The following is a 12412-nucleotide window of genomic DNA, read 5'->3' on the forward strand; positions in this document are numbered from 1 at the left end:
CATGTAATAATATTTCATGTAAAGATTTTGTGGTAAAATAAAGGTAAAATTCAGACAAGGACTTCATCCAATGTAATAATGCTATGCAATAGGTAATGATATGTAATTATGAATATGATGTATGGTTTTATTTTACAGTCCTGATTATATCCATATATAATCATTACAGTATATAAATCATGTAACGTAATCAAAAACAACACATTAAAACAAGGAGAACAATGTAAAAAGGAGCAGAAATTAAAACTAAATAAAATTGCATCAAAACAAACATACAGATGTGCACAAATAATTTTAGATACAGTAGAAACAAAAATTAATTTGAATAAATATTTGATAAGTATGATAATTTTGTAAGTTTTTAAAATAGTGCCTTTGTTGCCTTTTTCTGTTTTGTAATTTAGATGGGTAATTAATTGGAAAATATCAGCTGAGGAATATATGTAATATGGTGTAAATCTTACCAATAAGGAGAACTGTTTAATGTTTGGTTACTTTCAATCAGCTTAATAGTATATTAAACTGAAACTATGACTCTATGGAAGGGTAAGTTATTATTATTATTATTATTATTATTATTATTATTATTATTATTATTATTATTATTATCATTATTATGTTTTTGGGGGGGGTTTTTTGTTCTGTTTTGGTTTTTTTTTTTCAAAATGTAATAAATTCACCATTCATTCTTTCTGTCATTTATAGCTGTAAATATGTACCTCAGTCCATTGCTGGAACCAACGTTTGATTCCAATTTCTGCACGGACAGTTTAAGCAGCTACACAGCCTTACCCTCACGCTGCAGGTTGCTGTATGTGTTGGTGTCAAACGCAAGTTGTATCAGACTGAGCTTTTTGTTTTAACTTTTGAAAAAACATTTAGTTGGTGTAAATCAGCGCCAAATACGCTAACGGTTAACTGTCAAACATTTTATTTGCGTCTAGTGTCTTCTGTTTGCTAATAGCGTGCTAACAAATTTAAGTGTTTATTGAACCTTGTCGAGCAAAACATGCAGCAATAGTTGTTTACTTTAGCAATAGCGATATCAATAGGTAAGTAACGTGACTAATTGTTTATTTCTTTCAGTTCTACCTCAGTTTAACTGCAGTCAACATTAAGTCAGTGATGTAGTTTACTTGAAACTAGCATAACTCTACCGATTATTTTGGTGGACCTTACTGACCTAGTCTTGAGCAGTTAGACACAACAGTTACATGTAAAGTGATCCGCTGATGAGGAGTTTCTCTGCAGGACCTGGAGAAAACTTCTGAAGGTGTGATGATGGAGAAACCTACAGAGGAAAACACAGCTGGAGTGATAAAGGGTGAAGCGTCACTCAAACCTGAGTGAGTACCATTAGTTGAAGTCTCCTTAAACATTAACACAGCGGTTAGAGTGGTTTTGTCTGTAATGATGCAGCTGCTGAAAGCCTGAAGCGTCATGTCCTGTGCTAATTTTGACTTTTATTATGTGAAACAACAATGGGCTCTATGCACAGCCCCACTACTTCCTAAACTTCAGGTGGCTCCTTTACTTCCTGTCTTTCATTATTGGACACACTGATTAATCCAGGTGTGTCTGCTACTTCTTGTGACTACTGATTAATTAGGCACACTTGGATTAATCAGTGTGTCCAATAATAAAAGACAGGAAATAAAGGACCCACCTGAAGTTCAGGAAGTAGTGGGGCTGTGCATAGAGCCCATAGTAAGTGTGAATTGGAGTGCTGAAGGCTGGGCCCTAGGCTTTAATACTTTCTCAGTTCTGAATAGCTTACTTAGATTCTATAGTTAAAAATAATAACTTGTTTTTGTTTTGTTTTTTTGTAATTATCATATTTCAATACCATCAGTGCATGCACACAGCTTTTATTAGTGTTACGTTATCAGGAAAGTTGAGGTTCATCATTTTATTATGTTTTAACATTTGTTCAAGTGCTGAAAAAAGAACTGAGACATACCACATTGAGATAATTACATTTAGAATTTTGATATTGTTAAATTTTGTGAAGTGTATAAACCTAAATTAAGCAAATGTTTGCTTCTTTTTGTTAAAATAGAAAATTAGCATTGGAAAAAGTATTGTTTAGGAACCAATGTCAGTACTGGTTTCAAGTCCCCAGCCCCTGGGTGGTGAGTTTGTCCAAGAACAAAGTAAAGCTGGTGTTGTGTCAGCAGTGATGTGTCAGCAGTTTGATGAAGGCAACAAAAACATAAGAGGCTTAACAGCTATAGTGAACATATATGACACCTATGTTATTTTGTGACATCATCATCTGTGAATTTTTGTCGCAGTCCTACAGCTGTTATAAGCCATTAATGAAGTTATTGTTGCATTTCAGTTAGTTGTTTTTATACTGATGGATACTTTTCCTGTTTTTGTTGATTTTTGCAGGTTTTTAACAACCAAAGAAAGATTTCATGAGTTTGTGGACTCTGAGTGGCAGGGTTCAAAAGGAGAAAAGGTCAGCAATGACGTCACACCTGAGGAGGTAAAGGAATCATCTGTGGAGGAACCTGAAGCTAAAAAGGTCAAGCTGGATGTTGATGAGAGGAATAAGAGCAGGAAACAGGACAATAAACGGCTTCGAGGTCAGAATAAGTCGAGACCACATACGAAACCTACAACCTACGATGAAAGACGGCTTTGTCTGTCAGTCATTCAGGTGTGAATCTTTAACCAACCACTCTCTAATACTGCTTTTTGCCCTCTGTGTGTTTTGATAGCTTATTGTCATGTCTTCTCCTTTTTATTCAGGACAATAGAGAATGTCCTTTTGGGGAAAAATGCCACTTTTCCCATGATGTTGCCGAGTACATGGCCACCAAACCTGCTGACATCGGAGACAGCTGCTACCTCTATGACACATTTGGAAAATGTTCTTTCGGCCTCTCCTGCCGTTTTGCCAAAGCTCACACTACACCTGACTTCAAAACCTTGGAAAAAGCAGATCTAGTTAAAACCTATGAGGGCAGGAACCTGGTGAAGAACATACTAAGTAAAGACCTTCAGAATCGACTGAGGAAGCGTTCAGTGCCTTTCAAAAAGTCTGCAGAGTATCTGAAAACACTTTCCAAGGACAGAGACAAGAATGACAAGAAGCAGAATGGTAAGTCACAGAGAGATAAAAATATGAGGAGATTAAAGAAACAAGACACCCTGACAAACTAACAAGAGCTTAAAAAGTAATGCATTAGTAATGCAGTAAATCCTTCTGGTGTACAGGTGATGCTTGTGCAGCTGAAGCATCTGAAGATGGAACAGAAGAGAAACAAAATGTGTCTACTGATGCTGAAACACAGGTAATTTAACTCCAGTGAGTGTTATTTTTGTTTCTTCTGTTCTAATAACAATTTCTTAGAAGCTGCATGTGTGTTTTGTGATGATTTTAGACAAACTCAGAGAAACAGGCTCCAGAGAAAACTGTTGGTCCATTGACTGATACAGACATCATCAAGTTGAGGATGTGTGAAAAGAAACAGGTACAGCTCATCCATCCTTCTTCTGTTTTTGTGTTTATTATCAATTTCCTCAGAATACAGTTCAAAATTCAAATACATGATATAAGTAATATGTTTTATTTGATAGTTACTCTGGTGTTTGCACTTTTACTAATGACCAGTGAATTTGTGTTTTAGGTCGATTTTAAAGACAAGCTGTACCTCGCGCCTCTGACAACTGTAAGTACTATTTTTGCAGTAGTTCGGAACTTACTTTTATAATTATTATAGATGAATGATTAAATACTGCCAAACAAATGGATCATGTTCTCAAAGAACTTAAAAACACACCATGTTTATTCTGAGGGTGAAAACTATACTTGACCAAATGAACTCAGATCAAATGAAATCGATGCACTAGACATCTGACCCGACAATCCTTTCTTCCTTTCTGGCCGTCCTCAAGTATAGATGATAATAAGATGAACATTACTGTCAGGAAAGATGATCCAAACAGAGAAGAACAGATCAGTCTGGTCAGAACACCAGAGCTGGATCCAAAACACTGAATGTCAGTTATTCCACCACTGTGTGTCTGCAGCCAAACATATGCAGTCAGTCTGATTCAGTCTAGCAACTGTTCCAAAAAATCTGATTAAATTGCGTTAGCATATATGTACAAATAAATAAATAATGAAGTTTACCTTTGAAGACCCAATCATGAAACCGACTTATATTACAAATTGCTTTATAAATGTGGCTTTCATGTGACTCTTTTTCAGTGTGGAAATCTGCCTTTCCGGCGTATCTGTAAGCGGTTTGGTGCAGACATCACCTGCGGGGAAATGGCCATGTGCACCAACCTGCTACAGGGGCAGCAGTCGGAGTGGGCTCTGCTGAAGAGGCATGAAAGTGAAGACATATTTGGAGTTCAGGTGATGGTTTATCTAACTCCATTAACCTTTTTAGAGCCCTGAAATTAGTCTGTTAGTTTGACGTTTTGATTACACCACACAGATGTATTTTCAGAATGTAGAATAAAATAGAATTGAGTTGACTGTCATTTGCAGGATGCACGAACTACAGTGCAATGAGATTTTGTTGTAATTTCTGTAAAGTGGACTAGTAAATATAAAAGACAGAAGGAAGAAAGCAGTTAACACTATGCAAATCTAAACAGAAGGTAACTAAGGGTAGTAAATATGCAGTATAACATCAGTATAAATATGACAAAGTACAAAAATATGGCTATGGGTCGAACTATGTGCAATAGTCCAATTAGTTCCAAAGGTAAATGTGTTATAAACATAGTAGCAGGGTGGTAATTTAGTATATATTATGTATATGATAGGATGGGCAGATTATACATTAAAAACAGTGAGCGTAACAGTGTAATTGTTGTGGTGGTTTGTGCATTAGAATTTCCTGGCCTGAATCAGAGCAGCCACAGCTCTGGGGAAGAAGCTGCCCTTTAGTCTGGTTGTGTGGGTATGAAGGGCTTTGTAGCGTCTGTCTGATGGTAGCAGTTCACACGGGTGATGGCATGGATGTGTAGGGTCCTCACAGATTCCAGGAGTGAATATTTCAGCTCCATTTCTGATGAGTTTTGTCTCCAGGTGGAAGGTTGCTTCCCTGACACCATGACGAGGTGTGCAGAGCTCATCAACAACAACACAGACGTTGACTTTGTGGATATTAACTCTGGATGTCCCATCGACCTCGTCTACAAGAAGGTAAATCGATCTTTAAGTGGTTTGACTTGGTTGGTTGTTAGCGTAGCTGTTTATTTATTTCACACACTACAGCTACTGCTACCACTCTCTAGAGAGGCTTTCAAGATCATGTATTTTTTTATGTTGCTCAGTAGATCTTCCACAAATTCAGAAGGGTTTTCACTTTAAAAAGGAGGAGGATTTCCTTATCTCAAAAAAGGAACATTTCATCCATCAGTTTAATCTCTTAGAAACAAAAATCCACTTTAAACCACTATAGAAAATAAATAATACATATGGTAATACGTAGTTTTGGCAGTCGATGGGTCACTGAAAGTTGCAGGAGCTGAAATCAGAAGGAAAAAAACACCAGACTACCCACCTTCCTTCTGAAACTCTTTCCTCTTTGTCCAAATCAAGCTACTGCCACCACTCTTTAACTGATGCTTTACTTTCTATTTCCAGGGCGGAGGCTGTGGGTTGATGACACGCACCAGAAAATTTGAGCAGATAGTCAAGGGAATGAACTATGTAAGTATTTCAGATGTTTATGTATCCTATTGAAGCCACAGCATATTTTTGAATAACAGGTGTTTTTCATAATGTCTGTCTGTCTGTTATAAAAAAAACCAAACTGAATCTATACAAAATGTAAAAAAAAAAAAAAATAATAATGTGGCTTTATGTCAGTTGCTCTACTCTGTTTATACATGTGTGTACTAGTTATATATCCCCAAGCACTAAACCTAAATGTTCTTTTGCTGTCCAAAGGTCCTTGACGTCCCGTTAACAGTGAAGATCCGGACTGGTGTTCAGCAGGTGTCCAACATAGCACATAAACTCATCCCAGAGATGAAGCAATGGGGCGTTTCTATGATCACAGTGAGTATGGCATAAAAAACATTATTGCAGATATTTAGGGGACTCTGAAACATATAGTATTAGATTAAATGATTCAAACCTAATGTAACGTCATAGAAATCCTCTGAACTGCATGTAAGATTTTGATCATTCCTTCAAAAGGTGTCTTTCAATGATTCATCTATGAAATGTTTTCTCAAACTAGTCATGTGTAATCACTGTTGCTCTTCCTTGGTCTGTCTTTTTTTTTTTCATATTCATAAATCAGTGCCTTCCTAACTTATGGTCAGGACCCAAAATGGGTAACAGAGCTGTTTTTATTGGCACACCACGGGCAGAGGAAAATAGTGTTTATAGCAATAACATGATATTTGAGTTAATTTTCTGAGTTCAAACAGAATGAGTGTGTTCGTTGGAAGAGTATGTACGTGTCCTGACCTCATCAGAGTCAAGTGAAATGCAAAAATGAGGCCTCTGTTGTAAGATGAAAATTATATAATAGATGTAAAAAAAAAAAACTAAAGCGACATGAAACACTATAAAGTTAAAATGATGTTTTGACTTTAGAGGGGTTGGTAAAAATGTAGATCTATGACAGTTCATGATGAGAAAGTTGTAACAAGACATGAACTTTGTAAAAGCAACTTAAAAATCCTACATGACTAAAGGGATGCAACAAGATTCAATAATTACAAAAATTACATTACAGATGTTACAAGACAACGCAATGCATAAGATGTAAAAACATAAAAATAACATAAAAGAAATGGTCAGAGACAGTGTTTTGATGGTAGGAGAGTCATTAAAAAGGCAGATTATTCATGGTGGGTCAAGGAGACATTGAATTTCTCTAATGGGTCTTGAACAGAAGTAGTTCACGAATCACTGTTGTAAAGAATTAAGAATTGCCTGATGACATGTACCTGAAGCTGACATTGTCTTACAGTTACACGGTCGATCCAGAGAGCAGCGCTACACAAAGTTAGCCGACTGGGATTACATCTCCACCTGCTCCAAACTGGCCAGTCCTGTCCCACTTTTTGGTATGTGGAGTTGATGAATTAGCAGCAGCGAAGAAAACACATAAGAAATGTACAGCATGAGGGAAAAAATTTAAAGAAAGAAGATTGTGCACAGTTCATGGAGTTGAACTAAGGTGACTGAGTTTTTGTTTCAGGTAATGGAGACATTCTGTCCTATGAAGATGCCATGAGAGCAAGGGATACTGGAGTTTCTGGTATTATGATTGCAAGGTGATTATATATGAAACAGAAAACATCATGTTCATGCTCAAGATGAATAAATGGTTTGGTAAAAGGGTAAAAAAATACATGAATATTAATATCTTCCTCAAGTAAATGTATGCAAGTATTATCAGTAAAATGTTACTCAATGTAGTCAGTGTGTAGAAAGGAGAACTTCTCCACGTCAATGTTTTATTATGCAGTTTTAATTTACTGCTGTATATGTTTCAGATTAAGCTCATTTCAGCTACTTTATAAACTATTGGTAGTTTAATCTACAGTAAATCTGTGTTCACTCTATCATATCCCAGCCAATATCATCCTGATCACAGAAGTCTTGTTCTTTTCATGGCATCATCTGTTACAATGACAAACACATGAATTTGGCCACATTTTTATTTCCCAATCTGTGAGTGTACAAACAAACATGACCTACGTCTCCAACTCTTTTCATTCAGCCATGAACAACCAGCTGACCATATTATTACTGTTGTCACTAGCCTGTTTTTCCACATTTATTCAGAGCAGAACAGAAATATAACAAACCATATATCCTTTGTTTATATGACTAGGGAGACCTTCAAAATCATGAGGGTTTTTTTTTTAGTATATTTCAATATATTTTCCAGTAAATCCAAAAGGGTTTTAGTTTAAAAGGAAGGGGGAGTTTCTCATCCCAAGAAAAGGAACATTTCATTCTTCAGTTTAATCTCTTAGTGACAAATACCCACTTCAGATTGCTACAAAAATAAGTCATACATAGGTTTGGCAGTTGGTAGGCCACTTAAAGCTACAGCAGCTGGAATCAGGAAGACGAAAACACCAGAATACCCACCTTCCTTCTGCAGCTCTTTCCTCTTCCTCCAAATCAATAGACTAAGTAAACGAAGTTTATTTATATGGCATTTTTCAGAGAAAGAATTCACAAAGTGCTTTACAGTAAAATCAGGAGAAGTAGAATACATAAACAAAGACACCCAGCTACATACACAGGCATAAAGACAAAAACAAACTGTCATGAAACCCACACCTAACTAAAATACTAGATATAAATACAGATGAACCTGACAGTTTCACACCACTGTGGAAAAGAGAAGAACACTTTTCCAAACTTCCATGTCAACCCATGAAGTAGAGCAGTAGAGTTATGTCTCACATATTTAAACCCCTTCCTGTCTGAAAACACCTGCCATTATGAAAAATCTGGATCATAGGGTAGATTTTGCATAAATGTATAGGATTCATATTTCCTCTTGGACCAGTTTACTTACACTAGAGTGAAAAGTAGTTGTGGAGGTTTTGCTCAATAACACCAAAAAACTATCAGCACCTTTAAACCCCATAAAGCAAGTAGTTTTCTTGTGTTTCTTGGATAAACAGCAGAGCAATTTTTGTTAATGCATCTACTTTTAATGTAAATAAGCAGTAAATGATCCAGACCAGAGTAATTACTCCACATTAAGAGTGAGCCTGAGTTTGACAAAGTATTTAAAAAAATGCCTGGTCTGTTTTTCAGAGGTGCACTCATTAAGCCGTGGATCTTCACTGAGATCAAGGAGAGCAGACACTGGGACATTTCGTCCAGTGAACGTCTGGACATCCTCAGGGATTTCTCCAACTTCGGTCTGGAACACTGGGGCTCCGACACCCGGGGCGTGGAAAAGACTCGCACCTTCATGTTGGAGTGGCTCTCCTTCATGTGCAGGTAGGAAACATACACCTGCTTATGTAATAATACACTGCATTTCTGCAGAATATGGAGGGAATCTGAATTTGACAACAACAATAAAACCACAGTAGGGCGTCATGTTTTTACCACACATGGTCTTCATATTTATAATATTAATCTGGCAATAGTAGAAATAAAGAAATATAAAAATCCAGCAGTTGAATATGAAGTTGCACAAGACAATTTTGCTTCTGCTAAAAGTTAGGAGATAAAAAGTAAACACATTCTTCATTCGAAAGGTAATCCTGTTTGATTATTTTTTATTTCCTCTCTCAAAGATACATTCCTGTTGGGCTGTTGGAGCGAGTGCCTCAGAAGATCAATGAGCGACCTCCGTACTACATGGGCAGAAACTACCTGGAGTCACTGATGGCGAGTCAGAATGTTGGGGACTGGATCAGGATTAGGTAACGACAATGGATTTGAAAAGAACTATGAAAGGGTTCTGTGTAGTACTGATATTCTAAACTATCATCATCATGAGCCAGAACACTCCCATGGCTGCACAAACCACCAACAAATGTAGTAATCCATTTTTTTGATCGTAAATAACATAAATAACTGTCTAATAATCCACACACGCTGGTAGCTCTGTTAGCTTAGCTCTGAAAACAGCTACTGTAAAACCACAAATCGCCTCTATTTTCTGTATGGTTTGTGTTGTCAGTAGCTGCACTAAAGATCTGTTTGGAATTGAACACCCAAGGTCAGAACTGTCACAGTTTAGTGAATAGAATCAGTTCTTGTTTCTCCAGTACAATACACTGACATCTTCATCTTTTCTTTCATCTCATACAACACATTTTTAAAGTACAAATACTATATGCATCTCCTTTTAACATAAAATTGCACTAGGACTGAGATATTTGTTCATGCATGGAATGATATTGACAACCTCTTGCTTTTTTCCAGTGAGATGCTGCTTGGACCTGTACCGAAGAATTTCAACTTTTTGCCCAAACATAAAGCCAACGCCTACAAGTGATTTTCTGTTTCCTGATACTACTAAGAGGGTTTTATGTTGTGTGTTTTTATTTGATCTGCATATCAAGATTTCAGGATTTTTTTTTTTTTTTTTGCTTTTAGATCAATTAAGACTATTGTCTGTTTTATTTAACCTGTGGTTGTACTGTAGACACATTCTGAAGTTTCTTTATTTGGGTGCTTCTATGAAAGTGGGTTCATTTTGGTACCTGGCACTTTGACAGCTTTGTAGACCCAATAATAAAAGAGAAATTAAGACATACTTCCCCCCAGGATGTACCTAATGATGACCTCAGATAAATGCAAAAAAATTATACTTTTGCGCTGAGCCATCCCAAATTAATGATTTTTTTTTTTTTTTAATAATTTACTGGGGCCAAAAATAGGACCAGAATTGGGACAGGAAAAGCTACCTAGGTCTCAGTGCATTTTGTCTTGAAAACATTGCTTGAAATTGTCTTATATACAGCTATAAGTAAAGATACTGTGTTAAATTTGTTGATCCTAGTGGTTTTTCTAATCCAGACATGCAGGTTTTTCATGAATTGCCAGTCTCATTTGAGGTTTTGTGCGTAACCCATCGTGTTCATTGGAATTACATGGGGAACCTTAACAAATGAATTGCGAGTGATTTTGCAACAGTGGCCATTTTTGTGAAACACTCTGCCTTGCATAATTAGTTCGATTCTCAAAATGTACCTGTGAGGGAATAAAAAGATATTTGAAAAAAATAGTAGCGTGTAATTTTCATGTCCTTTTTACCGTGTTACATGCAGATTTTTGTATGAAAATAATAGAAAAATGTGTTTTATTTGAAAAATTGTTTCTCCTTTATCTCAGCAAATATTTATTTTTAAAATGGACCCAACGTGCTTCTAAACTTGCTTCATAACATTAGTCTACATCTGGTTTCAATTTTTAGCCCCCATGTTCTGTTTTTAGGAACCAGTTTCATAGAAGCACCCATTTGTGACATGCAATAAAGTCCTTTGCCACACTTCAATAAATATGTTTTATCTTTTGCATTTATTACAGAGGGTGTGTTTTAAGTAGCTTCTTGAAATGATTTCTCTTGCAAAAATAATTTATCAGTTACACACAAACAAATGTATTAAAGGAGTGATTTTTTGCTTTTTTTTTTTTAAATGGAATTACGGATTTTGAAACATTTCCCTGTGGTCTACGTAAACTGTAAATGCTCTGCTTGGGTCTGAATTCTTCATTAACTGAACTCCACAGGTCCATCTTCAACCCTATTTCTGAGTAATGACACCAGAAAGGTGGTTTTGAGCACTGGCCCTTTAAATGCAAATGAGCCATTTCACACCCCACCCCCTCCAGGTTGTTGACTGCTGTTCTGTCCTGTTCAACCAACAACTGAACATTTTAGGTAATCAGTGCAAAGTTTGGAAATATTTTTAGTATGGACTACAACCGCTGCTGCTGACAAACAATTATGGCGTACTCTGAGAAATGTTTGTAGTTATAGACATAACGAATTAAGCAGGAATTAAAACGGGTTGTAGAAATCCACTTGATTCTTGCCTAAACTAATATAAAGATAGCTTTGCAGCACCTGGAGGGTTCAAATTCAAACTTTATGAACTGTTAGGTTCCCCAAATACACAAATAAATGAACCAATGACTAATAAAAGTGGGTTTAGCAAGATATGACCCCTTTAATGCCCAGGGAAAATATAATGTAAAACTGGAGAAAGTAACTATTTAGAGCAGTAAAGGAACAAACCTTTTGAATTTGATAACAGCAACACAAAAAGTTGGGAAAGGAACAAGAAAAGTCTGGAAATATAAGTGACACTAAAAAATAAACAGATGGAGGAACATTTTACAGCTAACTGGGTTAATAATCAACAGGTCAGTAACATGACTGGTGTATAAGAAGAACATCTTAGAGAAGTTATCTGCCAGGAGTAAATACTGCAGCTTCAGATTGTAGGATAATTTCAGAATAATGTTCCTCAATGAAAAATTATGAAGACTGAATATCTCATTGTCTACAGTACATGCTATAATTAAAATATTCAGACAATTTAGATCTCTGCGTACATGGCACAAGGCTGAAAATCTATATTGGATGCATGTGATCTTCAGATTCTCAGGCAGGGCTGCATTAAATTCTGTCATGGAAATCATTGCATGGGCTCAGGACCACTTAAAGAAACCACTGTCTGTGAACACAGTTCATTGTGTCATTCTCAAGTACAGGTTAAAGCTCTATCATGTACAGAAGAATCTATATGGGACCATGGTCTGGAAATGCCGCCAGGTTCCCTTCCCCATTTTAAACTCGAGGCAAAGTGGAAAATTATTTTTATTTTACAAAGTGTGTTAGAATTGAGGTTGTATGGTGAGGCCGGCTCATGCCAAACAAAACATTATATAAATAATCAGTAAGATCTTTGTAATTAATTCTGATCATTT

General features: G+C 36.3%; 1 protein-coding gene across 2 annotated transcripts; it reads left to right on the top strand.

Moving 5' to 3' along the window:
• Window positions 1-781: 781 nt before the first annotated feature.
• Window positions 782-10254, top strand: dus3l (dihydrouridine synthase 3-like (S. cerevisiae)). 2 transcript variants are annotated; one of them, XM_030147795.1, is made up of 16 exons: window positions 782-1052; window positions 1241-1346; window positions 2395-2665; window positions 2758-3109; window positions 3226-3302; window positions 3393-3482; window positions 3639-3680; window positions 4223-4375; window positions 5057-5173; window positions 5618-5683; window positions 5924-6034; window positions 6960-7056; window positions 7191-7266; window positions 8774-8962; window positions 9265-9393; window positions 9899-10254. In XM_030147795.1, exons 2-16 carry the CDS (start codon window positions 1279-1281, stop codon window positions 9969-9971), a joined length of 1911 nt encoding a protein of 636 aa, XP_030003655.1. In that variant the 5' UTR covers window positions 782-1052; window positions 1241-1278; the 3' UTR covers window positions 9972-10254. The 2 variants fall into 2 exon arrangements, with proteins under 2 accessions (XP_030003655.1, XP_030003654.1); XM_030147794.1 differs by having other exon boundaries at window positions 1252-1346.
• The last annotated feature ends 2158 nt before the right edge of the window (window positions 10255-12412 follow it).

Source organism: Sphaeramia orbicularis, chromosome 11, assembly GCF_902148855.1.
Source record: "Sphaeramia orbicularis chromosome 11, fSphaOr1.1, whole genome shotgun sequence".
In the NCBI taxonomy this organism is placed as follows: domain Eukaryota; kingdom Metazoa; phylum Chordata; class Actinopteri; order Kurtiformes; family Apogonidae; genus Sphaeramia; species Sphaeramia orbicularis.

Excerpts from the sequence above, each read along its gene's own strand:
- dus3l (XM_030147795.1), top strand. The coding sequence starts at position 1,279 with ATGATGGAGAAACCTACAGAGGAAAACACAGCTGGAGTGATAAAGGGT. Across the intron at positions 5,684-5,923 it reads TAGTCAAGGGAATGAACTAT|GTCCTTGACGTCCCGTTAAC; the intron begins GTAAGTATTTCA and ends TGCTGTCCAAAG. Across the intron at positions 6,035-6,959 it reads GGGGCGTTTCTATGATCACA|TTACACGGTCGATCCAGAGA; the intron begins GTGAGTATGGCA and ends ATTGTCTTACAG.